Source organism: Theropithecus gelada, chromosome 6 (genome assembly GCF_003255815.1).
Source record: "Theropithecus gelada isolate Dixy chromosome 6, Tgel_1.0, whole genome shotgun sequence".
Taxonomy (NCBI): Eukaryota; Metazoa; Chordata; class Mammalia; order Primates; family Cercopithecidae; genus Theropithecus; species Theropithecus gelada.
The window spans coordinates 143,744,951-143,772,780 of record NC_037673.1 but is presented as its reverse complement, the minus strand read 5'-3'; the positions used below and the strand labels follow the sequence as shown (position 1 = coordinate 143,772,780).

General features: G+C 38.6%; 1 protein-coding gene across 1 annotated transcript in view; it reads right to left on the bottom strand.

The window, feature by feature from the left end:
- Positions 1-27,830, bottom strand: part of STK32A (serine/threonine kinase 32A) — an 83,882-nt gene that overhangs the window by 8,958 nt on the left and 47,094 nt on the right. The window contains exons 4-8 of the mRNA XM_025389423.1: positions 27,036-27,125; positions 16,976-17,073; positions 8,058-8,174; positions 5,562-5,687; positions 3,657-3,785 (exon numbers count right to left, since the gene is read on the bottom strand). Of these exons, the coding sequence (XP_025245208.1) occupies positions 3,657-3,785; positions 5,562-5,687; positions 8,058-8,174; positions 16,976-17,073; positions 27,036-27,125 (560 nt within the window). The remainder of the gene's footprint in view (positions 1-3,656; positions 3,786-5,561; positions 5,688-8,057; positions 8,175-16,975; positions 17,074-27,035; positions 27,126-27,830) is intronic.

Below are 27,830 nucleotides of genomic sequence, written 5' to 3'. Positions count from 1 at the left end.
AATAGCCAAGACAATCTTGAGAAAAAAAAAAAAAAAAAAGACTGGAGGCATTACACTACTACACTACCTGACTTCAAACTATACCACAAAGCTACAGTAACCAAAACAGCATGGTACTGGTATAACAACAGACACACAGACCAATGAAACAGAACAGAGAACTCAGAAAGCCCAGAATAGAGAGCTCCTTTTCCAGGCTTATGGCTTGATTGGAATTCCCTTGTCAACACTTGACTCTTTTCTAACGTGGTACCTAAACAGTGATGAATTTGACTCTAGAGTAACATGGTGACTTTGAGCTATACACAGTGGGGCAGAAATGGGGCTAAGCTATAGCTAACATGATATTGATATGGTGGACATTCTTGTTAGATTTGGCTGAAGGAATGCCTTCAGTGAATGGCTGTAGATAAGATTAAAGGCACAGAGGATGAGTAATGTCACAAGCTTTTTGAACATAGCATGGGTAATTCCTATGATCAGAAAACACCTGCCATTTTATTTCCTCTGAAACATTAAGATCTACCTGTGCCCTAAGAAGTGCCAGCCTTGAAATGCTGTTTTCCTTTCCTGTATGCTCACCTACCTCTCTGCTCAGTCTAGAGGAACTACATCAAATGTTGCCTCCTCTGGAAAGCCTATCCTAACCCTTCACTCAGGTCCAGTAAGCAATTCCCAGAGCACTTTGTGTATCTAACCATAGCATTAACCACCTAGTCAGAAACATTTCCTAACATAGCAGGAACTTTACAGTCATTTGAATAAGTGAACGAAGGAAGGAACAAACATGTTAATAATATAATAAGACAAGATTGACCCTCATGTTTTAAAAGCCTTAATGTAAAAGAGTGACGATAGAGTGAAGAATCAGAAAAATAGTTCATAATCTTTCTGATTCTTCTTGGAAGTAAGACTATTGTTTGTTTTGAAGCAAAATACCTTTTATTTTTGAACCTGGCATACAAGATTAGAAGAATCTAGAGAAAAATGCTGATGTAAGCAGTTCCAAGCCCCATCTCTTAACAGAAACATCAAAAAAACAAGCAGATACTGTTTAAACCTACTTTGTCTAAACTCCAGAAAGCAAAGGTTTACTGGAACCAAGTGAACACTAAATTAAGAAAAGAAAAACAACTTAAAAATGCTCCTGGTGTTAAATCTCAGTCAAAACATTAGCTGAGCACAGTTAAAGTCACAGAGATTTCAGTGATGACACAACAAGGAAGACGATCTCTACAAACATTGTTTGGAGAAGTTGCTAAAAAATGGATAACAACAGCCTTCAACAATCAAAAAATAGCAAAGCATGAAGAAAGGAGGAAGCTGATTTCCAGAGTTACCGCATTACAGTATTTAAATGTCACGTTTTCAACAGCAACAGAAAAAAATCACAAGATACACAAAGAAACAGGAAAGTATTGCCATTCAAAGACTTAACATAAGTGGATAGAAATTGTCCTGAGGAAGCCCAAACATTGAGCTTTCTAGAGTAAGATTTTAAAACAATTTTCTTGAATATGCTCAGAGTTAAAGGAAGCCATGGAAGGAAACTACAAAACAGGTCTCAAAAACTTTAAAAAGACTGAAATCAATGGAATGAAGGTAGGAATCAATAACAGAAAGAAAACTGGAAAATTCACAAAAATGTGGAAATTAAACAACAAACTCTTAAAAAATGAGTCAGAAAAAGAGATCACATGAGAAATCAGAATATACTTAGAGATGAATTAAAAACAAAACACAACATCCCAAAACTTATGGGATGGGTGAACACAGTGCTCAGAAGGAACTTTATAGCTATAAGTACCAATATTAAAAAAAGAAGAAACGTCTTAAGTCAAAAGCCTAACTGAACACCATGTTAGTATGTTAAGGATTTTTGTATCTATATTCATAAGAGATATCAGTTTGTAATTATCATTTTTTGTGATGTCTTTGTCCAGTTTGGTATCAGGGTAATGCTAGCTTCGTAGAATGAGTAAGGGAGAAACTATTTGCAATTCACATATCTCATAAGGGTCCAATATCCAGAATATGTAAAAAACATCCTGTAAATCAACAACAGAAATGACAAGGTACATTTAAGTTATAAAGAACGAGAGGAAGCCAGTTATGTGAAGATGCAAGGGAAGAGCATTCTAGCAACAGGGAAGAGCAAGGTCAAAGGCCCTGAAGAAGAACAAAAAGGTCAATGCTTGAGAGTGAGACACTTGCAGGGTCTGTGAGGTTGGAGGGTTTTAAGTGAGGGTCAGAGTGGGATAGTACAAGGACATGGCAGGAAAGATGGGCAGATCATGTTGAGCATGGTAGGTATGGTCGAAAGTTATTCCCAAATTGCTCAGTTATTTCTAAAACTTTAAAAACTTGTAATAAAAAGGATCTCTTGGTTTTTATTACATGTTAGGTCTTGTTATCAGACAGGCCTGTATCCACCTTGAGCCGAGTTCTGCTAGGTCAGGAGAAGGAGCAAGTCTGGAGAAGTGGGTTGGTTATGACATCATCATGAAGAACAGACCATTGGGAAGAAGACAGTTTAGAGACAAGCAACATGCAAGATGGGTTAGCAGCATAGCTAACCATTCCTTGGAGGGTCCTAGAAAACATTTCCTGAAGGGAATCTGACGAGAGGCCAGTTCTGTGATCAAACAGGACCTAGATGTGAACGTTTGATGAATTAATTGTCCATTGAAATATATAGTGGCCCCTGACAACTAGAGAAATTAAGGAGATGGAGGATACTTATTTGTTTGCAGAGCCATCTTTACCACAAGACTACACAATCTTTGAGAAAAGGGACAGCATCGAGGACAGAAATTATATCTCCATCATTTCTCACTCCAGTGTTTAGCACAGGACCTGGCAGATCATAGGTACTCAATAAAAGTCGTCTAAATGAGAGAGGGAGGGATAGATGGAGGAATGGATGAATGGTCATGGGGATAGATAGATGACCTTTAGAGGAAAAGTGAATGTTTATTACTTCATCATCATTGTAATTCATAGAGCCACATGTGAGTATAAAATCCCACTGAGTGTTTGCAAGTCACTGCACTGAAATCTGAGCTCTGACTATGACAGAGAATAATATACTTAGTTACAAAATTAATTTAACTCAACCTGAAATCCAGCAATAGGGCTCCACCATGTTAGAATTCCATTGTTCCTGTGAACAGACACTCTTCTGTGAGGCTTGATATCATAAAATTCTGCTTGTGGCAAAGAACAGACATCATCTCTAGGGTTGGCTGCTCCCAGAAACTCCTCAAAGCAGGAGTGAGGTCCAAAACTACCATGTGTGTACTTTGAAACCTTCCCCTTTACCATAATTTTATGAATCATCCCCTAACCTAAGCTTGGCGAATGACAGTTCCTCTCCCAGGAAATTTGTCAATTTTGAATTGAGAACTGGAAGAGAGCAATAACTGAATCAAGTTCATGGCAGAGCTCTAGAGGGAAAGCCTACAAGTAAAATATTGCTGCTAGGATCCTCAGAGCAGCTCTGGTCTGCTCTTTTAGAAGCCTGGCTAATCTACTTCTCCTATTTCACTAAGCAGCAAAAGCAGGGTGCTGAAATGACCTTCCGGTAGAAGCTCTCGAAGATATTGCAGCCATCATGGGGAAACCCGTGACCCTGAGTTTGGTGGGGACCTGTTTACCTGAGAAGAATCACATTTCCTCATATCCTTCTCCTTCTTTGCCAGACGCTTTTTTTTCTTGTGAAGAGGTTTGGACTCCAAAATCATTTCCTCGAGTTCAAAGGTAGGATCACAATTCAGCCTGCCTTTCTGCAAGGAAGACAATTGGCTCAATCCTCAGATTACTGTATCATTCTGAAAAACACACCAGACCTAATATGGAAAATAACACTTAGTCTTGACGGAGCAGTCCATGAATAACATGCTGGGATTCCCACTCTAAGTTTTACGTTATTTATTGCCAGCATCGTTTTTCATATTTTTCGTTTATTTTTCTAAACTCTCAATTAGCCCTCAGTGAGTAAAAACAAAAGCCAACTTACAATTATTTTTCTAAAGTGGAAGCTTTTGGGTTACATTCCCCAACGTGCGTTCTAATAATCATGTAGCTCAGAATCACCTAACTTGCTTGCTCAGCTTCCCAGTTCTCCAACCAGACTTCCCAAATCAGGATTTCAGAATGTGAGGTCCAAGAACTTGCACTTTAATAAGCTCCCCAGATGATTCCAATTCACACTAAAGTCAGAGAAGCATAACGTAGAACTTCTTTTGAGCCAGCATTGATGGCTAATTGCAGGGACACACACATAGAAGGAGGCGGAAGCAAGAGTGGGGGGTGCCTAGACCTTCATTGCGTCACGTGTCAATTATGGTACAAGTTGCCCCTGCTGGACCCTGCAAAGTAGAGAGGTAAGAACTCAGACCTACCCTCCTGTTGCTCCATAAGGTACAATTCTACTATACTGCTTTCTCCTTTCTCTCACTTTGCACTTTTTCCTTACCCTCTCATTGGAGCATGCCTCCTGCTGTGTGTACATGAAGGATCACACTCTCACATTCCCACAGCAAATGCCTCACTTGTGTTTAAGAAAAGTATTTTTTTTTGAGACAGGGTCTAGAGTGCAGTGGCATGATCACTGCTCACGCAGCCTCAAACTCCTGGGCTTAAGCGATCTTTCTACCTCAGCCTCCTACTAGGTAGCTGAGACTACACCCAAGTACCACCATGCCTGGTTAATGTTTTTTTTTTTTTTCTTTTTTTGTAGAGACACGGTCTTGCCATTTGCCAAAGCTGATCTTGAACCCCAGTCCTCCTTCCTTGGCCTCCTAAAGTGCTGAGATTGCAGGTCTGAGCTGCCATGAACAGCCAAAACAGAAAACTGAATTGGTTCTACAGGCCCCTTTAGAAGCCTCTTATTCTGCCCAATATACCTACAATTGAACATATAATTTCAGTTCTAGGCAGAAAGAAGGAACTAGAGGCCTCACTTGGGACCTTTGGCCTAAGCTTCTGGACTTTGGCTCTTACCAGCATAATGCAGTAGACCACAGAAGTCCATTGGTTTGGGTATCCATCCAATGGGAATTACGTGTCTTTGGTTATCAGTCCTTACAAATAAAAATCCCTGAGATAGAACAAACAAAGGAGGAAGGGCAAATGGTAAAATAAATTCCTCACCTCACCTCCAACAATTTACAATTCTTTGACTCAGATCTCTAGGGACAAGAACTTCTGCATCTTTAGAATCAAAGAAAACTTTTAAAAAATCAGCAGATTCATGAGAATGACTATTTGGAGAACTAGGACTTCCTTTCAATAAAAACATACCATAAAAAGTGGTTAAAAGCTAGAACTTCAGTGGCAAATATACCTGGCTTAGAATCCCAGCTTGACTCCTTGGTAGCTTTGTGACCTTTGGTGACAAACTTACCCTACGTGTGTCTCAATTCTCTCATCTGTAAAATGGGAATTGGGGCTCTCTTACAACACCGGTGTGATTATCTAATGAGACAATGTGTGAATCTGGCACACAGGGTAATATGCACTGAAAGGGGGTTATTATGGGTTTGTTAGGATTGACTCACATTAGGAATGAAACCTGGAATGAGCCTCTTCTGAAAAACTGCATCCCAGTTAATATCATTCATGTATGGGAAGTTCTGGACATCAGACAACTGAGAAAATCGTTGGTCTGGATTAAGTTCAAGTAGCTGCCAATAAAATACAAACGTCAAGGCCATAAGAAAGGATAGGAGGACAAAGAAATCATACAAATTCTCTCTAAATGTTTTCAAGTGTAGGACTGAAGGAAAAAAGACAGTGTCCGCCATCCCTAATCCCATAAACAAGGTAGAAAATACACATTATTAGAATGAACAGTATGTAGGATTCTGCAATGTGATGAGTAAAAATGGCTTGTCCTACTAAGTCAAATGTATCTTTGATTCTTGACTCCTCTACTTACTAAGGACAAATTTGTTCTCTAAATCTTAGTTTACCCATGTGTTAACAAAAAAAGCAAGGGTAATAATCTATTTCATACGATTGCAATCAGGATTAATGGGAGGCTATTTATACAAAGCGTCTAGTAGAAAACCTATGGTGACAAATGTTGATACATTTTCACAAGTGAAACTCATTTCCTACTAAGAATTTTAGCTGTTTTTACAACTAATTAAAATACATTCGGGGTGGCATAGCTAAGGTGTAACTAAAGTAACTGTTATAGCTCTAGATGTTACTAACTGAGATAAAAGATTTTTGCCCCCTTAACCATTCCTGAGCCAACATCGCACCAACTGTGTGACTCAAATAGGCAATGTCAGTCCCACTTGCGAATGCCTCTGCAGATGACAACCACGCACCCTCAGGGTGTAATTTGTGGAGTGAAGCAGGGCTGTCTTGGAACTAAGTCGAATTTGCTCATGGAAAATGATCCCCCATTCTATGTCTTTGACATTACTGACGCAATGTCCCTATTCCAAAATAGGGAACTTGACTCCAAAAACAAGAGACATAAATGATGACTCCTTAGCCACTAAAGCTATTTTCCATTACCAGTGACAACTGGTGCAATGTTCTCCAAAAAAAAAAAAAAAGCCAAGCCCATTCTTCTTCAGCTCCTCATTCTTGTTTTGTATCATCACTCAATATACACTGCTGACCTCCTGCTGTAACTGTTCTTCATCTGTTTGATGAACATGGGTACCTTGAAATCTGATGAAAGCTGTGGACCTCATTTATTCAAATACTTGTCAAATGTCTCTCCTCAGGCTCTGTGTTAGATGCTGAGAATACCATGGTACACATGTCAGACACGGTCCCTACCCTCATGAAGCTACGAGGAAAATGGTAAGTAACGAAGGATCGCACAAATGCTGGGTATAATTTTAAACTGAAAAATGCTATGAAGGAAAGACAGTGTTACATGAACTTACACCATAAAGGTGATATTTGAGCTAAGAGCTAAAGCTGTGCTTACCAAACTATGTAGAAGTGTCAGTTATTTTGTTTGTTTTTGTCTTTCAATTTCCAATCCACTGAAATCAGCATGTGGTCTTATTGTGCATTGCCAGTATGCAGCACCCCACATAGACACCTTGTGACTTGAGTTTGACAATCCTCAAACAAGCTTGGACCCTCTTCAATAAGACAAGCCCACTGATCATGTGTTTAGATGCTGCAGCAGTGTCCAATTGTTATAAAAGTTTCTAAATGCTTCTCTCAGGTTCTTTTCTTATAATAGACCTGCAGAAAAAATTCATGGACTAGAAACAGTGAACCATATTGAGTAGTACTGCTCTCAAGGAGGAACTAGAGGAACTAGGATTGGAGGCACTGTTCCAGGAATAGGTACTAGCATGTGCAAAGGTCCTGTGGTGAGACAAAGACTGGTATGTAAAAGTGAAGAAGAGGAAAAGAAAGAAAAGAGGAAGAAAAAGGCCAAAGCAGTTTATATGTAGTCAAAGAGGGGACAAAAGTCCAAAAGCCCAAAACAAGGCTTGAGAGGTATTTTGTACCATAAAATTATTTTAATCTTTATTCTAAGAACAAGGAAAATATCCTGGACTGTCCTTTAACAGACCGCTATGGGGCTGAGTGGGGAATAGAATGGAGTGGTAAAAGTGTATGGGGGCAAACCCATTATAAAGCTAGACTAATGGCAGTTGGATCAGGGAAATAGTGAGGACAGAGAGAAGTGAAATATTTTAATACTTAAAATATAAAATTTCAGAACCTGGTGATGAATTGAATATGCAGATGACAAATGAGTCCTGGTTTCTGACTGGCATAAGTGGATTTGGATAGAGAAGCCAGTCACTGAGAGAATTTCCTGAGAAGAAATTCAGGAAAGACAAAGATAAAGAAGTCTTTTGAGTTTAAGATGGCTTTGGGACATCCAAGGGGACTCTGAGTTGACTTAATGAAGCCATGTATTTGAAAGCTAACGGCTAGAAAATACACTCTAGAAATGTACATTATCATGACTGTCCCCGATATTATATACTAACTTCTAAACTTAAACCAGAGGGCCTGCTTCCTTTTGTTACTTCCTTTTGACATGCAGTCTTCCCTCTTACCTTTTTAAGAAGTGACGCCATTTCCTGTGACCAGGCAGAAGGATAAGTTACAACAGTCGTCTCAAACATGCGTACAATTTCCTTGCTGGAAGTACTGGAGCGAATATGATATGGTCTCTTAAGGGAGAAAAGAAGTAAAAGTCTTCATTTGTATAGGGCAAAAGAAAAAAATTTTTTCCAAATGTTTCCAAGCTAAACTTTCAACCAATAAAATACCTATATAAATTTCTAACCCTGTCCAGCTGACTGTTGTGTTGCCATATGTGTAGGTGGTCCTGTGTTGCCAGACCCCCTACTTTTTCTTAAATAGTTGTTAGAAACTTATGATTGCTTGTAAAATATCATCATTTTTAAAGTTGAACACTCCACTGAGCCAAACAAAACATTCAAGTGGGCTGAATCAGCCTCTGAGATGCTGATTTGAAATTGTTTTATAAGGTAACTTATATAAGTATTAACATGAAATACTGGACAAGTTCTCAATACACGGAAGTCTAAAAAATTATTATGTAAGGGTTGATTGCAAGGGAATTCAGGATTTTACCATACCATCCCTTTCACCGCAACATAATGAGGAAGCTCAGGACAGAAAGTTGCTCAGAAAACATCAACTCCAGTCCCACAAATGCTATGAGTCCCTGGTTCCACAGAGTATGGCATGGTGGAGAATTTTGTGATGAGGCAGAAGCTTTTAAAAAAAAAAAAATTTGGCGGGGAAGAACCAGGTTCTTCTATAGTTTGAACTTTGAAGAAAAGTAATTTAAAAGAAAAGAAATTAACAGAAAACTGTGGGTTAGTTGTAGTTTTCACAGCTTTACACTAGAGGACAGCCTTTATCTATATTATTTTGTAGGGGACTTGCCAACACTGAAATTTCATGTCTTTTATGTGAACTGTAAGCTACTCAAAACCAGAGGTTATACCATTCTTGTTCATGAGACCAAGCATTCAGCAGGTATATAATACATGTTTATTTAATGAACAAAATTTGCATATTTGATTAACTAGCCACAGCACAGTTAATGTGGAAATATACATTGATCACATGCCTGGCCCTTTTAAGATGTTTAATAAATGACTGTTGATGGATGACCTAAATTGGTGGAAATGAAAGGGTGTAAGTTTTTCCCTGTAGTAAATCAGTGTTAAGAGGTAATATAAAATAATCAAGTGTTTGACGTTAAAAGGATTTGGTGTTAAATCTCTCCACTCAATTTCTGAGCTTGTTACTTCATCTGTAAAATGAAATATCTCATGAGATTCCCAGAAAAATTAAAGGAGATAATATGTGTAAATTTCTCAACACAGTGAGTGGCTAATAGTATTAGACACAATACAGGAGAGAGATTTTTATCGTTATTGACACAAAGGTTAAAATGGGCATATGTAAATGTGAATGAATAGTGAACAGCAAAATGAGTCCTCAAGAAAACTGATGGGAAGAAAGGCTTAATTTTACACATGGCAAGTCAATGTGAGCTATTCATGGAACCATGAAGTGCCAGGAGGTGACCCTTGAAAGAGAAATTAATTCAAACTTTTTTTTCTTTTTAAGTAAGGTCTAAAAACAACTGCCATATTCTCCTCCTCAACACTAAATAAAGGACCATAGCTAAAGCATGTGTCTTAGTAATTATATAGTAGAAATAACTCAGTAACTCAGTATCAATAAAGGAGTGCTAGATGCTTTATCACCATTATCAATGTTTATTGATAATTTAGTAGCCAAAGGGTTAGGTTACTCTATATGATTCAGACTATGTTTATCACTAAGAATCAGATTAGGCTTAGTATACTCAAGTTTCTAGGCTTATATGTGTATGCACATGTGTTTTTCCTTCTTTCTATGTTTCTTCTTGATTTTAATTCATTGCTGCTTCTCCACCTACTGTTGAGAAAATAAAATGATTTTATAAAGAAATGAATTAACTGATGAATGCCACAAGCAGCTGGTTTAAGTGTGTACATTTTTCTCTAGTTACTTTACAAGGCCATATGACTGAATTTAATTTTTAAAATCTCCATGACCTGTTGGTTTATTTAAAAATAACCACATTGTCTTTATCTTATTCATTAATTTACTTTTACAGTTCTAAATTTTAAAATTTACCTGAATTAATCAACTACCAGAATTGTACATTTATTTATTTACCAATTATTTATTGAATGCCTACCATGTTCCAGCACCTTTCATAGGCATTGAGGGTACAATGAAGAACAAGACACATATGGTTTCTATGTTGGTGGGGCCTAGAGTCTACTTAAGGAAGCATGTAAATTTATTATATAGACTGTACACACACACACACTTAAATAAATGGGATACATGCTATAGAGAAAAATTACAGTATGCAATCACAGTATATATCAAACAAGCCTAAGGCATCTAAACTAACAGTGAGCATACAGAGAACAAACAAAGTGGAAAAGATGAAATGTTATATGGGAACAAATGATGTGTTGTGAATACAGTCGTATTTCAGAATTGCAGATAAGCATGTACAACGAGTACAAAACTATGTACACACCTATCCTAAATTAATACTTTTGGATACTATGAAAGTATGAAAGATGTGGACCTTTGCCTTTGCAATGGCAATGAGATAGTAGGAAGTCAGAGAGATGACAAAGCAGATTAATAGTTAAGGAACACATTCATTAAGACTGAAACCAAACTCAGAAATGATGAGAATGTTTTCAAGCACATTTTCTCATTAAGACATATACTTTTCTGTAAATAAAAATTTTGTTTAGCACCCTTCCTCTGTGGTTTAGTTGTATTGATACTTATAATTAAATGTTATTTCCTTTTCTTCAGATAAGCTATATTTTGAAACATAATTGCAGGTAGCCTAGTTGGTGATTTTTTTCCTAGAAGGTGTTCAAGTGATTTGTAGTGATTTGTTCCTCCATTCATTCAATAAACATGTATTATATACCTATTAAAAGTTAAATATTGTGACCAGGTGTGGTGGCTCACGCCTGTAATCCCACCACTTCGCGGGGCCAAGGCAGGTGGATTGCTTGAGCCCAGGAGTTCAAGACCAGCCTGGGCAACATGGTGAGACCCCACCTCTACAAAAAATATAAACATTTTCCAGGCATGGTGGCATGTGCCTGTAGTCCCAGCTACTTGGGAGGCTCAGGCGGGAGGGTTGATCGGGTAGAGGAAGGGAAGGTTGGAGTGGGCCGAGATTGCGCCATTGCACTCCAGCCTGGGGGACAGAGCAAGACTCTCTCTCTCTCTCTCAAAAAAAAAAAAAAGAAGTTAAATACTGTGAATAATACTAACCTATATAAGATACATACTTTACCTTTAATGAATTAACAACCTAATAATATACAAGAGATAAAAAATAAAAATTGATATACCTGGCCGGGCGCGGTGGCTCAAGCCTGTAATCCCAGCACTTTGGGAGGCCGAGACGGGCGGATCACGAAGTCAGGAGATCGAGACCATCCTGGCTAACACGGTGAAACCCCGTCTCTACTAAAAAATACAAAAAACTAGCCGGGCGAGGTGGCGGGCGCCTGTAGTCCCAGCTATTCGGGAGGCTGAGGCAGGAGAATGGCGTGAACCTGGGAGGCGGAGCTTGCAGTGAGCTGAGATCCGTCACTGCACTCCAGCCTGGGCAACAGAGTGAGACTCCATCTCAAAAAAAAAAAAAAAAAAAATTGATATACCTATAGATTTAATCCTTAAAAAGAAAATATTTAGGTGTTCTGATCTAGAAAGCTGTACATTTTATCCTATGAAATGAAAAAAAGCTCAACAAGGTAAAACATAATTCTATTTTTGCTAAAACAACAAATCTGTCTATATCTATCTGTCTGAAGATAGAGTATCCCTATGAGAACAGAACAAGTTGGAAGTGAATGTGACAAACTGCTAAGGTGGGGGTTAAAGGTCGAAGGGAGTTTAATTTCTTAATTGGAAATGTTCTTTGTCTTAGAGACTATAGCTGATTTTTGCTTTCATTTTCGTGGTTTCCTATATTTTCTAATAATCTTAGATTCTGAAGATTCACAGGATACATAAAGTAAATAAATGTTTGGAAGAGATTCGGATCACTTTAGCTAGGGAGGTCAGAGGATGTTTCCTTAGAGAAAGTGCTATTTTGTCATAGGTATGAATAGAATTTGAATATGAAGAGATCTAGAAAAACCTCCCCAACACAAACTGGAATAGTTTAACAGTGTGTCCTTTCTTAGAAATGACCAAAATATATTGGCTATAAAGATTTTGAAAAGTCCTGCAATCAAGACATATCCTGTATTAAAACTTCATTTAGTGATTTCTAACCTTAAACAGAGTGATTTCTAAAGAAGACCAAGGTTTGCCTTGGAAACTATCTTTATAAGCAAAGGAACAAGAGGTTAAAAAACCCAAGAGGTGCTTTGAGAAGAGGAAGAAGTTCTAAGAAGCCAAAATGAGTTCATGAGGGGTCAGAAATATACAAATGGAAGCAAAATCTGAAACGTTGACCTAATTCCGAAGAATACCCACCTAAGACATCTGAAGTTTGTTGCGGAGAGTGAAGGCTGGGGTGCAGATAAGGCTTGTGAAGGGTGTGTGTGTGTGTGTGTGTGTGTGTGTGTGTGTGTGTATAGCACTGGGGAGCAACAGTACTTTCTTTTTCTTAACAGAAAAGGTCATATCTGTGCTTTAGAAAAATGAATTTGTCAATGTTGACATATCAGATCACAGGGAACTACCATAGAGGTAAAATAATATGGGAAGAAGAGAAACAATTTTCTTAGCAAAATTCTTTCCAGGCAGGCAAGAATACCTCTTTTAGATAGATGATAGTTAAATACAATTCTAGGCATGTTTGAAGAATGACAGGTAGTTGTTTGTTTCAACTCACTCCTCAGCTTTTGTTTTGCTAGGTGTGTCATAAAAGATGAGGGCAGAGCACAGTTGCGCGGAACCCCAGAAGGAGCTAGCAAGGGGCTAACACAGAAGCACAACCACAGAAGGTGAGTAAATTGGCTGGGGAGAAAAAATTAAGGGTGAAGTGGGAAAGAGCAGATATGTTTCTACTTTTAGGTAAGTGTATGATTCTCTTCTCTATTTTCCTATAAAATCAAGAGTAGCGTTATCTACTTCTTCACTGGATTTGTTTAGAAACTTGAAAAAGAAGCCCATTAGAAGATAAAAACAGGTAGGATCTGAGGCTTCCTGTGTAGGACTTACACATTTGGCTTACAAGGGTGGTCCTTTCACATTAATTTAACTAACTCATCCAAATTTGAATATGCTTAAGAAATAGTGCTACAATGATTCCCTCAGGAAAGGCAGGAGTACGAACAAAGAACTAACGAATGTTTGGGTGTAAAATGGACCCTGTAGAGTGAATGAAACAGATAAAATTGTGAGATCCTCCTCTTTTTTTTGCTTTAGAAACACTCATCTTTGATTTCCTGAGCAAGATAAAGCCATTGGACCATGATGAAATAACCCCAACTTCTAACAACTGTTCTTAATGTGAATAGGTCAGTTACTTGGGAGATGGCATTTTTAATGCAGAAATCATGATGGTGTGTTGTGGAATCAAAGAAGAGGACTATTGACAGCAGCTGAAAGAATGACTCCACAAGTTAAGAGAGGAGAGCTGCAGTATCTGGATGATGACTTGAGATACCCAATTCCTCAGTTCTGTGGGATAAACAAGAAAGAGATTATCTTTCTCCCTGTCATGTGAGGGCAAGAAAGAAACTGTCTGCAAATCAGGAAGAAAGCCCTCACCAGAACCCAACAATGATGGCACGTTAATCTGACTTCTAGCCTCCATAACTGAGAAAATAAATTTCTGTTGGCTAAGCCACCCATTGTAGCACTATTTCTTAAGCCACCCATTCTGTGGCATTTTGTTAAGGCAGATATTGCAGACTAAAATTTTGGTATTGAGAATTGTGCTGCTGGAACAAATGCCTTAAAATGCGGAAATGACTTTGGAACTAGTTATTGAGCTGGAAGACTTTGGATGTATGCACTAGAAATATGGATATTAAGGGTGATTCTGGTGAGGTCTGACAGAAATGAGGAACATGTTATTGGAAACTGGAGGAAAGTGGCAAGGAGCTTGTCTGAACTGTGTTCTACTATTTTGCAGAAGGTAGAAATTGTGAGTGATGAAATGAGATAATTTCTTTCTTTCTCTCTCCTTCCTTCCTTCCTCTCTCTCTCTCTCTCTCTCTCTCTCTCTCTCTCTCTTTCTTTCTTTCTTTCTTTCTTTCTTTCTTTCTTTCTTTCTTTCTTTCTTTCTTTCTTTCTTTCTTTCAGATAGAGTTTCGCTCTCATTGCCCAGGCTGGAGACAATGGTTGCTCGCTGCAACATCTGCCTTCCAGGTTCAAGTGATTCTCCTGCCTCAGCCTCCCAAGCAGCTGGAATTACAGGCATCCACCACCACAGCTAGCTAATTTTGTCTTTTCAGTAGAGATGGGGTTTCTCCATGTTGGTCAGGTTGGACTCGAATTCCTGATCTCAGGTGATCTGCCAGCCTCAGCCTTCTAAAATGCTGGGATTATAGGCATGAGCCACTGCACCAGGCCAGCTGAGATTTCTAAGCAAAACTTTGAAGGAGTAACTTGCTTCCTCCTGTCTGCTTATAGTAAAATGTGAAAGGGAATGTTGGAATTGGAGAAAAAATAGTTAAGCAAAAAGCAACCCGAAATTGAAGATTTCTATCCATATTGCAGAAAATGAGCAAGACTGTTCGGAAGAGAACACTAGAGTGTAGCTGAACAACCAGTTGATAGACATAGAGGGCATAGCTCATGAACTTAATTAGTTATCTCAACAGAAGCCAGAAAGAAAGAAGGGATTATACTAGCAGATGCCGCCAGTTTGAATTTAAGGAGATAGAGAAGGTGGCACGGAATGAAGAAAGGCTGTCAGACTTCTTGGACTTTACAGGCTGGGACCGTAATGCTATCCAGCTGTGAACACGTGATATCCTTCAAGTAAAAGGAAGAAGGATCATGAAGGTGATTCAGATATCATCAGGGCTGCCAGTCCCATTACACGTCCAGAGTGCACTGGCTTGGGGAGCAGGGTTGCCTCCACCTCAGTTTCAAAGGGCAGGACCACCACCCAACAGAGCTGTGTAGGCAGAGCCTTCACAGAGAGCCATGTGGGTAGTGCCTTTGTATAGAGCCATTTAAGCAAGTCCCCTCTCCCCATCGCCAGCCATGAGAGTGATGCTCCCATGCCCATGTAGATCTAGAGGGCAAACCAACAAACCAAAAAGACTATTCTCAAGTTTTAAGCCATAATAGAATTTGCTTTGATATGTTCTGGACTTGTTTAGGAGCTGATGCCCCTTCCTTCTTTCCCATTTCTCTTTTGAAATGTTGGAATGGGATTGTCTATCCCACAGCTATGGTACCATTGTATTTTGGAAGCACATAACTTGCTTGTTTTTGTTTTTTGTTTTTTTAGTGATGGGGTCTCATCTGTAGCTCAGGCTGTAGTGCAGTGGCAGGATCATGGCTCACTGCAGCCTCTACCTCCTGGGCTCAAGTGATCCTCCCACCTCAACCACCTGAGTAGCTGGGATCACAGGCATGCCCCACCATGCCTGGCTAATTAGAAAAAAAAATGGTTTTTTACACACAGGGTCTCCCATGTTGCCCAGGCTGGATATTATATTCCTTGAGCTCCTAGGCTCAAGGAATCCTCCTGCCTCCTGCCTCTTAAAGTGTTGGGATTACAGGCATGAGCCAGTGCCTCGCCACTTGTCTGCTTTTATCGGTTCACAGCTGAGGAGAAATGTTGCCTTAGGATGAATCATACCTTGAGTCTCACCCATACACAATTTCTATGATGTTTAGATGAGATTTTGGACTTCACAGTTGATACGGGAATAAGTTAAGACTTTTGGGACTGTTGAATGTATGTATTTTGCATATGAGAAGGACAAGAATATTGGAGGCGTCAAGGGTAGAACGTCATGGACTGAATGTTTGTGTCCCACTCAAAATTCAGTTGAAGCCTTAACCCTCAATGTGATGGTATTTGGAAACAGAGCCTCTGAGAGGGAATAAGGGTTCGGTTAGTTTATGGGGGTAGGTCCCTCATGATGGGATTAGTGGACTTATAAGAAGACAAAGATCTCTCTCTGCCATGTGAGGACACAGAAAAAAGGCTGCTGTCTGCAAGCCAAAAAGAGACTTCACCATAACCTGACCATTCTGGCATCTTAATCTCGTACTTCCAACCTCTATAACCGAGAAAATAAATGTCTGTTATTTAAGCCGTCCTGTCTGTAGTATTTTATTATGGTAAGCAGGGATGACTAAGATATAACCTTAGGAGTGTATTTCCATTATGTAATAGTTTGCACAAATTGTATAAAATATGTTTCAGCATATTTGCTTTCTTTTCATCTCTTTTTTCTAGAAATGAGTTTCTTAGTTTAAGAAATGTTCCTTTAAAAGGAAATGACTCTAATTTGTCACTGAACCCAGAACCCAGGAGCCAAGTGATAGAAATCCAACACGACAGAGCATGAATTGTGTTGTATTAATAATTCACACTAGCCTTGGTGAGGTATGTCTGAATTAGAGTCCTGTACTGTGACTGCAAAATGAACTTTCTTTAAACAAACACAGATATTTACACAAGATATTTAGTGAGGTGTATTGATTTCTCCTCTTTGGGAGTTTATAATATCCATATTATTCCTTTACTTTTAACTGTGTAATTTGATGTTAATTGACTTGGTTGGTCCCATATGCGGGACAAATGAATTAACCTGTGCAGAAATCTCAAGGGGTGTTATCAACATCACATGGCATAGTCGATTTCAGCTTTCAAGTGAACCGATTGGTTCTTAGCAAACAACACATTCTTTCATTCTAAAATAGAACTTGCTGGAAAAATAACCAAAGAGGAAATGCAATACTACAGTACCCGGCCTCTCAGCAGTTCATATGCCGTCACTCCCAGGGACCACCAGTCAACAGCAAAGGAATAGCCTGCTCCTTTTCTGGAGCTGAACATCTCGGGTGCTGAAAAACACAAAAAATTAGACCAGTTTCATTCCCTGAGACGTTAATATTATATTTTCTCAACATGTTCCTCCAAAGGAGAATTACCAGGATAAAAAATATAAACACTTTGATGGATGTTTATCATCCATTGCTAGATTGCTCTCAGCAGGCAAACATTTCTGATTTTCTAATCTCTCTCAGTAGCCTCATTCATCAGCCAATACACACAGGCACGCATAGGCCTTCATGGGTAAACTCTTCCCTTATTTAGATCATGCACTGATTAAAATGTGGGTCCTATTGGGCCTCAAATATGTGGCTCGCCCTGAAATCAAGAAGGCTAAGAAGATGTTATTTGTTTTGATTGGGAAGGTTTGAACTAAAGTATGTAAATTTCTATAACATTTGCAGACAATGCTCAGAATTTGGTAGAGCATACACTGGATAATCTCTCTGTCTCAGAGTCACCTGGAAGCAGCAAGGGAAACACTTGCAGCCATCTATTGGGGATGAGGGAGGGAGAAAAGAGGGAGCGAGCATTCTGGAGCGTGTAAGGTTTTACAGTAGCTGTGGGTTCTTTACACTTTGTGACTATAATTCTTTCAATTGATTCCAATGGAAGGCAGAGCTACAGTCAATTTTGCCCCCAGAGAGGACCCCCAAGTTATGCATTCTCTAAGCACTTTGACACATCATGAACCTTTTACTTACCCTTCTGAGAATAAACCTAATTCCTGAGGGATGTAATAGGGAGAATGAAGCACAAAGCAAAGGCAGGGAATGCTTCTGCATGCTTACCACTATATTCTTACTGTCTAGTACAGAATCTTGCATTCAGAATCACTGGAGAGAAATTTGTTGAATGAATGAACAAATCAACTGCTCAAGCAATAGTTGTGATCATTAGCTCTGCAGCTGTGCTGTCTGGGTTCAAATTCTACCTTCACCACTTACTGTGACCTTGAGAAAGTTGGCAGAGTCTGAGAAACAGCAAAATCAGAACAATAAGGCAATCTTCCTCTTTTCTTTCTTTCTTTCTTTCTTTTTTTTTTTGAGACAGGGTCTCACTCCATTGTCCAGGCTGGATTGCAGTGATACAATCATGGCTCACTGTAGCCTCGACCTCCCAGACTCAAGTGATCCTTCAACCTCAGCCTCTCGAGTAGCTGGGACTACAGGTGGGTACCACTACATCCGGTAAAATTTTTGTGTTTTTTGTAGAGACAGGGTCTTGCCATGTTGCCCAAGCTGGTCTTGAACTCCTGGGCTCAGGTGATCCACCTGCTTTGGCCTCCCAAAGTGCTGGGATTACAGGTGTAAGCCACTGCACCCAGCCAATAAGGCAATCTTTATAGAGTTCGAAATTAACAGTGATAATCCATGTCAAAGTCTCAGTATGATGCCTAGCACTTATAAAGTGTTCAGAAACATTGGGTATGCTTCTAGAGAGGCAAACATTCATAATAATTGACCTAGTTGAAAGATACGTACGACTCATCCCAAGCCTCCTGTATAAAGTGCTGGTTCTGGGCAAAGGAAACTGGTATGACATGGGTCCTGCACACACAGGTTTGCTCTACCCAGTGCACTCATGTTCTTTTTAAGTAAAATCCTGTGGATGACATCCAAGTAGAGAGGTAGAGTGTTTACATCCCAATGCCCAAGACTGGCCCTGACTATAAGAGCTTGATGCAGCAGGAATAAGTAGGGCTATTTCCCTAGTGCATTCACCTCTCATGCATCACTGCATCCTTTCTGCAAGTTACAGCTCCCAGTGCAATTTGGGAGATAATGGCCCTGACCCCACACTACTCCCACAGATAGGATGGACTATATTTCTGCTTTCCCTTCTCAGTATCTCACAACAAGTCATATCAGATAGTCCCCCAGGTGACGGGTGACAGACATGTCACTTAGAGACGCTACAAAGAACTTTGAGGGATAATCAGAGCCACTGTGCTAAGAAAATGCCTATAGAATAAACATTACTCTAAAAAGGTATGTATCTGTCATATTGGATTATCCTTGGGGTTTACATGAATATTCTTTTCACTTTCTTTCTTTCCTCCAGCTGTATTTATCCAGTATTCCTTTTTATCCTCTTCTACCTGGTCTATTTTCAGGCATGAAAACATTTCAATACACATTTATTCATTCAACAAATATTCATGGTATGCAAGGCATTGAAGCATTTTGGTGGAACATTAAGAAGAAACTTTATGACAACATACAAAAACATAACAGGTGACTAATTCTTTTGAGCCCTCAAATAGCTGAGAAACCAGAGCAGGAAGATATTGAAGGGCTTTCACCAACCCTTCAAGAAGATTCCCTGCACCTAAGAGAGTACTAAGAGAGTTGGAGAAGGGCTAGGTGTCCTTCAAAAAAGCCACTGAGTATTTTGTTTGGTATTGTTCCTTAAGTATTTCTATACATATATTCAGAAAAGTAAATAAAACACTGCAGAATTTAACAAAGAGTTATAAGCAAATGTCCATATAGTCATAATACAGATCAAGAAATAGAATCTTGTCCCCATCACTGTGTCCCATTCTGTTTATAAACCTAGAGGTCACTGTGCTAAATTTTATGTTAATAATTTTCTTGTTTTTCTATGTAGATCAATCTCTGTGTACATATTTTTAGACAATAGTTTAGCTTTGCCTATCTTAAATAGCTCCCAGAAACTGTGGATAAATTGCCTAGCTACCTATTTATTTGTTTCAGTGCTTTATAATAAAGGAAACATCAACAAAACAAAAAAAATCTGTTCCTTGTATTCTATAAAATTCCATCAAATTAAATCCTATTAAATCAAATCGTATTCCTTGTATTCTTTGGTGTCTTACTTTTCTTACTCAATGGTATGTGTATAAGATTCATACAACTTGCTCCATGTAGTTGAGTTTGTTCACTTTTAGTGCTATATGAATATACTGTAATTTACCTATTTATCCCATTGTTGATAGCCATTTGCGTTATTTTCAGTTTGGGACTATTGTGAACAATGCACATTCCTATACATGTAAGACTCCTATAAGTGCATATCTCTTTAGAGTGCATTCCTGGCAGGGGAACTGTTGGTGATAGGAATGTGTATCTTTTCTGTGTACTAGAGAACACCAAACTGTTTACCAAAGTGATGTATAAATTCACAGTATTAGATCAGGGTTCCTTTTGTTGAACATCCTTACCCACACTTGGGAATAACTGAGCCTTTATTGCCAATCTGGGGAGTGTGTAATAGTATTTCACTGTGGTTTAAATTGGCATTGTCTTGTTTACTAATAAGCTTGACCACATTTTAATATGTTTATTAGATATTTGGATTTCCATCATTTGGTTTTCAGATTTTTTTAAAACATGGACATTAAATTTTGGTCAGGACATAAAGAAAGGGACCCAACACTAATCTATACATTTAATGGAATTAATTCATGGAACTTTACAAAAATGATCCTAAATTTCATCTACAAGAAAAAAAATTGTGGAAGTAATATTTTTGGGAAAGAATGAAGAGAGAGTCCTGCATCCCATGTATTAATCTATAAAGCTACAAGATTTGAAATCTACAGAATATAGATGTTAGTACAAAAATGTATTTAGTTTATGATGAACATATTTCAAATCAGCATGGGAAGGGACTTATTTAATACATAGTCTCAAAACAATTATTTAATAATCATACAAAAATAAAGTCAGATCCTTGCCACATATGTTCAGTCAAAATAATATACAACAGAGTTAAGTAAAAAAAATGAAAGCATAATCAGAATAAAAAGATTAAGAAAACACATCTAAAATCTGGTAAGAAGGCCTTGCTAAGAATAGCATCAAAGTGAGAAAACATAAAGTAAAAAGACAACTGGCTTGATAATATTTTTAGCGAGCTTTTCATGTCAAAAATAGGCCATAAAACAACAAATTAAAAATGAGAAATTATATTTGTAATGAAATGTACAACAAATATGATACACTAGGATTTCATATTCCAAATACACAAAAGGTAAGAATTATTTACATAATTAATAAGAACTATTGGACTAGGATAAAAGTATTAACACCTTAATAGAAAAGGAGCAAATAATTTGAACAGCCAATTGACAAAAGAAGTCAAAGAAATACTGTGGTGATATTATAATGCATATCATTATTACTTATCTTTTTTGGGACAATTAAAGATATTGATAGTGTAGCACTGATGAGAATGCAGGGAAATGAATATCTTCAGACACTTCCAGAGCAAGTACAAATCGATATGAATTTTCAGAACAGAAATATATTACCATGTAAAGCCTTTGACCAGAAATTATTTTGCTCTTTTAACTAATCAAATTAATTAATTAAGAAATAAAAATTGCATATATTGTGTACAACACTATGTTTTGAAATAAATACATTGTAGAATGGCTGAATAGAGCTAACTAACATGTGCATTACCTCACATTACCCACATTACCATTTTCTGTGGTGAGAACACAAAATTTTCTTTGAGTAAACTTCAGTAAGAGAACACATTATCATTTTTGAATGAAAATTTATCACAAAGAAATAACTAAGTTCCAGTACGTAATTCTGCTAACAGGATTTTTACTACAAATTTAAATGTACAGGTTGAGTATCCCCTATCTGAAATACTTGGGACTAGATGTGTTCCGCATTTCAATTTATTTTTTCAGATTTTGAAATATTTGCACTATACTAGTTGACCATCCCAAATTCCCAAATCAATCTAAAATACTCCAATGAGCATTTCCTTTGAGTGTCATGTTGGCGTTCAAAATGTTTTGGATTTCGGAGCATTTTGGATTTGGGATTTTTGGATTTGGGATGCTCTACCTGTATTTCAAAATGAGAAACAACCTAATATTCAACAATAAAAAACTGATTAAGAGAAGTGGGTTTCCATTTTTAACAGAGGCATGTTTATTGACATGAACAAAGGGACAGTATTGCAGCATGTAAAGAGTTAGGGCTCTGGCATCAGAGCCCTGTGACTGTCTCCAGCTTCACATTCAACAAGTTTCTTAACCTTTCAGTCTGCTAATTTCTGAAGTGAGAACAATATATACTATAACAATAGTACTGTATATACAATATACTACAATAATTATATGTTAATGTATTATACTGTAACAAAACTGTAACGATAGTACTGGTCCCACAGAATTGTTTTTAGTTTAAATGACATAATGCTTGGAGTTAGAACGGTGCTTAACATTTAGGAAGAACTCAGCAATGTCAGCCATTCTACCTTCATCATTTGTCACATCATCATCCATGTCTCAGGCACTGCATGCTTCTAGACTTGGGTTTAATTTCATGCTCTGCCAATCACTTGCTGTGTGATTATGATCACATGACTTACTCTCTCTCTGGGCCTGATTTTTTTTTAACGTATAAAATCAAAACAATAGTAAAACCTATTTTATGGGGTTGAGAGTTTAATAATAAATGTTAAAAACTTAGCAAAGTGCTTGGAACAATAAATGTTCAATATATGATGCTATCATTATTATTATATTATAAAATGAAGATTTAGGTTACATTTAGCATGATCAAATATTTTAAAAACGTAAACAGTGTGTGTTTGTGCTTAGGAAAAAAGGTCTGGAAATAAACCATAAATATCTATTGGCAAAGGGATTAATTTCCTTTTGCTTACTAGTCCATAGTGAACTTATTTTATATATATATATACACACACACACACACATGCACATACATATATATATAATTTGGAGGAGAGTGTTTTAATTGGTTAACTCTAAGTAATATGGATTATATTCACACAGACAAAGGAGAAGAGAGAAGGAATAATGGAGGGACCAGAGGGAGCATAGAGGTAGAAGACAATAAATTGTAAAAAGCAAAACTTCCTTGCTGGATCGAAGGTGGTGAAGAACTGGCATACTGTCTTATTATTTACAGAGCTATGGAACTGATTTAAAATATGCTCAACATCTTGTGTTAGTAGACGAATATTTCTCCAATCTTCATTCAGTATTTTTGTTAGTTATCTTTCTTTTTAGAATTCTTTTTGTTCTTTCTGGTGAATTGCTACTTAGTATCCTATGGAAGCAATATAAAATGGGTGCTGATAGATTTGGTAGATTCTACCAAATCATTGGGAGCATAATTTTTAAAAAGAGACAGCAGACTTCTACCTACAATACCTCTGCAAAAGACTCCTATTCAAAAGGTGGAGTGTGGCAATCACATAATCATTTTGGAATAAGGCAAGAAACATTTGCAATATGTTAGCCTAAGTTGACTCAGAACCATTGAAAAACCACAGATAAAAATATTTACAAATATATATTTTTATTTCTTGCTAATCTTCCTTTTAAGAAAAAGCTTGATTTCTCAAATCATACAGAGCTTGATTTAAATCTAGACTTTTCAATTATTAACCATGTGATCTTGGCCAGATTATTTAGCTTCTGATTTTTCTCATTATAAAATAGTGATAAGTATTGTCTACCCCATAGGGCTGCTGAGAAAAATAAATGAATAAATGAATGTAAAACATTTAACACCTTGTCTGGTCCGGGGAAAGATTTCAAGAAATATTAGTCATTGTTAATTACAAGGGTAAAAGTGGAAGGTGCATACAATTTTTCCTAGATTCCAATTCCCCAGTTCTATCTTGTGAGAAGACTAGAAATGTCAACTTTGAAAAAATTACATTATACAGATATTATACTTAAAACCACTGGGGAGAGGAAAGAAAGGTGGCCTCCTCATACTTCTCTCACCATGGAAACCAACCCTGGAAACCCAGATGCACATTTTCTGATTTGGCTCCAAGAAAATAGCCCTTAATATGGAAACCCAGGAAACCTGGAGAATAAACTCATCAGAGCAGCAGGCTTGGATATGCTTTTTTATCATCTGAGTACCATCGGTTTTAGGCAGAAAATAGGCTGAATTATATGTGTCCATTATTTTAGAAGTGAGAAAAGAGATTTATTCCCCCCACTGCTAATTGGAAGCCATGAAATTTGCAGTTGTTCAAATATTATAGAAAATAAGGCTCTTTTTTTTTTTTTTTCTTATAGAAGATTTCTGTTGGAAAGTGAGGTGGCTCTGCATGTAGCGGGTCTCTTTTCCTTTCTCTCTCTCTCTCTTTAGTTACATGGGGGAAGAGAACAAAATATTAAAAGAAAATGGCATTGCTCTTGTCCTTGATTTCAAGCTGAAATATTTTGCCTTTGAATTACTCTGACCATACAATTCATTCCACCCCTGACTTAATCCCACCAGTTGAAACAGCAACATCACCTGCTTTAAGCATCTTAACTAATTAGGGTAAAGCATGAGTAGTTGTTGTTGTTATTGTTGTTTGTTTTTTCTTTTGAGATGGAGTCTCGCTCTGTCGCCAGGCTGCAGTGACTCAATCTCGGCTCACTGCAACCTCCGCCTCCAGGGTTCAAGCGATTCTCCTGCCTCAGCCTCCCGAGTAGCTGTGACTACAGATGCACGCCACCATGCCCAGCTAATTTATGTATTTTTAGTAGAGACGGGGTTTCACCATGTTGGCCAGGATGGTCTCAATCTCTTGACCTCATGATCCGCCCGCGTCGGTCTCCCAAAGTGCTGGGATTACAGGCGTGAGCCACCGTGCCCCGCCAAGCAGGAGTAGTTTTTAGTCTATCATCTGACAGCAACTGTGCAGTGTCTAACTCCTTGTTTTTGCTGGATAAGGAGCTCGCCTAATGATAGCTCAGTCTGTTGCCTAGTAAGTTTTAGTCCTATTTGCTTACTACATTTACTTTAGATGCTTTACAATTCAGTTCTGTGAATTTTAAAACTATTCTCATTTCTGATTCAAAGCTCCTTCACCCACTCCGCTGGACTGGTTTCAGCCACCCCGGAATAGAGGTGGAGGACTGATCTGGCTCTTACACATGTCCTTCTACCTTTTCCTAGAAAGCACTATTTGTTTTAGGACATGAAAGAAGGGTAGTAGAGGCAGAGGGGTCCTCACACATGTGCTACCCCTGCAGAGTAATCTCCCTTTAGGGGTCTGTGGCAGAAGTTGTGAATCCTAGCTACACAGAGGAATTACGCTAAGAGCTTTCAACCACCTTATGCCTAGGCTCCACTCTCAGTAATTCTGATATGTTGAGCTCTACTGGGACTTGTGGTGTTTTCAGGAAGTCACACTGACAGGAGCCTCCCTCCCTTCCAGGCTATACTCCTGGGCCTTGGAGGGTCCCATGTGAAGCGGGATCACAGCCTATAGCTAATCCACCTCCCTTCTCCCCAGCACAGTCACATTCACTGCATACCTGTCTCCTGCTGCTATGATCCCCAGAAAGACTAGCCCCCAAACTCATCAACCTTCCATGGCCAACCAGGCTGTGTTAACTCCAGGACCAGTCAGCAAGTCCAGTAACTACACAAATATCTAACCAAGAATGAAATTCCAGGTATCTCTTCTTGCAGTCACTCTAATAATTTACAGATAATTCTTTTGAGATCTAACTCACTTGCCTTAGGAGCAACCACAGAGAGAAGGGAGGGAGAACTCCCTCTTTCTGAACACTGTGTGCCCCTCAAGGGCACTAGCTCTCTCCTTACATTGTTGGGGTTGGACAGGAAGTAAAGCTAGTTCTGCTAAAAACTAGTTCTGGTGTCTATGTAGAGATGGCTGCTCCCAACAGGTGAACTTAGAGTTTGTAGTTGATCTGTTACCACAACTAAACATGAAACCGACTGACAATTTTGCATCTAACACTATCTTTTTGGTCACCCCTTAGTAAATGCTGAATCGTCAAGGCAAAAACAAGTTCCTCACCTCGCTACACACAAGATACTACAAAGACATTTAAACTTTCTGAGGCAGAATTTCCTCACCTTTATTTATTTTTTTAAATAATTTATTTGCTTTTGGAGACAGAGTCTCACTCTATCACCCAGGCTGGAGTACAGTGGCATGATCATAGCTCACTGCAGCCTTCAACTTCTAGACTCAAGCAATCCTCCTGCCTTGGCTTCTAAAGTTGCTGGGACCACAGATGGATGCCAGCATCCAGCTCCAGAATTTCCTTATCTTTAAAAAGAAGAATTCATGGGATTGTTATGGCACTATGAGTAAATCTAAAATTATAGCTGGGAATGCATTTTGTAAAGTTTATAGCTCTATGCATGTAATGCAGTATTATGTAAATAATGGTTAAAATAATACTTTGCCACTTATTGCCATTCTGCTTATTACTGTTTCCTACTTCTTTGTCTTTTTTTGGTTTTTGTTTGTTTGTTTGTTTGTTTGTTTGTTTTTTGAGACGAAGTCTCGCTCTGTCGCCAGGCTGGAGTGCAATGACAAAATCTCAGCTCACTGCAACCTCCGCCTCCCAGGTTCAAGCACTTCTCCTGCCTCAGCCTCCCAAGTAGCTGGGACCACAGGCGTGTGCTACCATGCCCAGCCAATTTTTGTAGTTTTAATAGAGACGGGGTTTCACCATGCTGGCCAGGATGGTCTCAATCTCTTGACCTCATGATCCGCCCACCTCGGCTTCCCAAAGTGCTGGGATTACAGGCATGAGCCACTGCACCCGGCCTTGTTTGGTTCTTTTTTTTTTTTTTTTTTAATAAATCTGCTCCCACTAGAATGTAAGCTCTAGGAGCTGAAGACCTTGTCTGTGTTGCTTTCTACAGGGTCACCGGCATCTGAAACAGTGCTAAGCACACAGAGACAGTAGGTATTTATAGAATTAGTTAATATTTTTGTTAGGAAGTGGGTACAAATGGTCTTCCTTGACTCATGAAATAAGTTTTCAAAATGTAATCAATGGTCCTTTCCTATCAACATCATCTTGGGTGCTTGCTAGTGGAGAAGACCCATGAAATCAGAAGCTCCACAGATAAAGTCAGACAGGAACTTATCAGTTCCAGCTGCAGGTCCCAGATGATTCCACCTATAATAGATGGTGTTTACAGGAATGAAAAACAAAAGCCACTCATGAAACCCATACCCATGTAAGGCTTGGTGCCAGCCATGGTGGTAATCTGTGTCTCCCTGGGCAGCATTGCAGCAATGTTGAAATCTGTGATGTGCACGTGCCCTGCAGAGAGAGAAGAACCACACAGAAAGTTAAGTGCCATTCAACCCAGTGGCACAACCATGCTTCTAAATGAAAGCACCCAATTCGTCTGTTAATTCTTGTAGGCTAGTTGCAGTCCATCTCAAGGCCAGTATGGTCTTAAACCAGCAATTCTCCATTTCACGATATGCAATGATTAGTCTCTGTAAGTCTGGAGTTCAGCCTCAGAAAGTTTTACCTTTAGTAGTTAAGAATTTGTGGTTAGGTAATTCTAGTTAGGCATATTTTGTCTGTTGGTGACATTTTAAGTTGGTTTAGCCTATGAATATTATGAAGGAGACAGCCAAAAGATACTCAAAGTATCACGTTTCCAAACATCTCTTGTGGGATTATTTTTTTTAAAGAGTCAAACAGGCTGAGCACGGTGGCTCACCCCTGTTATCCTAGCACTTTGGAAGGCTGAGGCAGGTGGATCACCTGAGGTCAGGAGTTCGAGACCAGCCTGGACAAAATGGTGAAGCCCCGTCTCTACTAAAAATAAAAAATAAAAAATTAGCCCGGTGTGGTGGTGGGTGCCTGTAATCCCAGCTACTTGGGAGGCTGAGGCAGGAGAATCACTTGAACCTGGGAGGCAGAGGTTGCAGTGAGCTGAGATCACACCACTGCACTCCTGCCTGGGTGACAGAATGAGACTCCATCTCAAAAAAAAAAAAAAAAAAAAAAAAA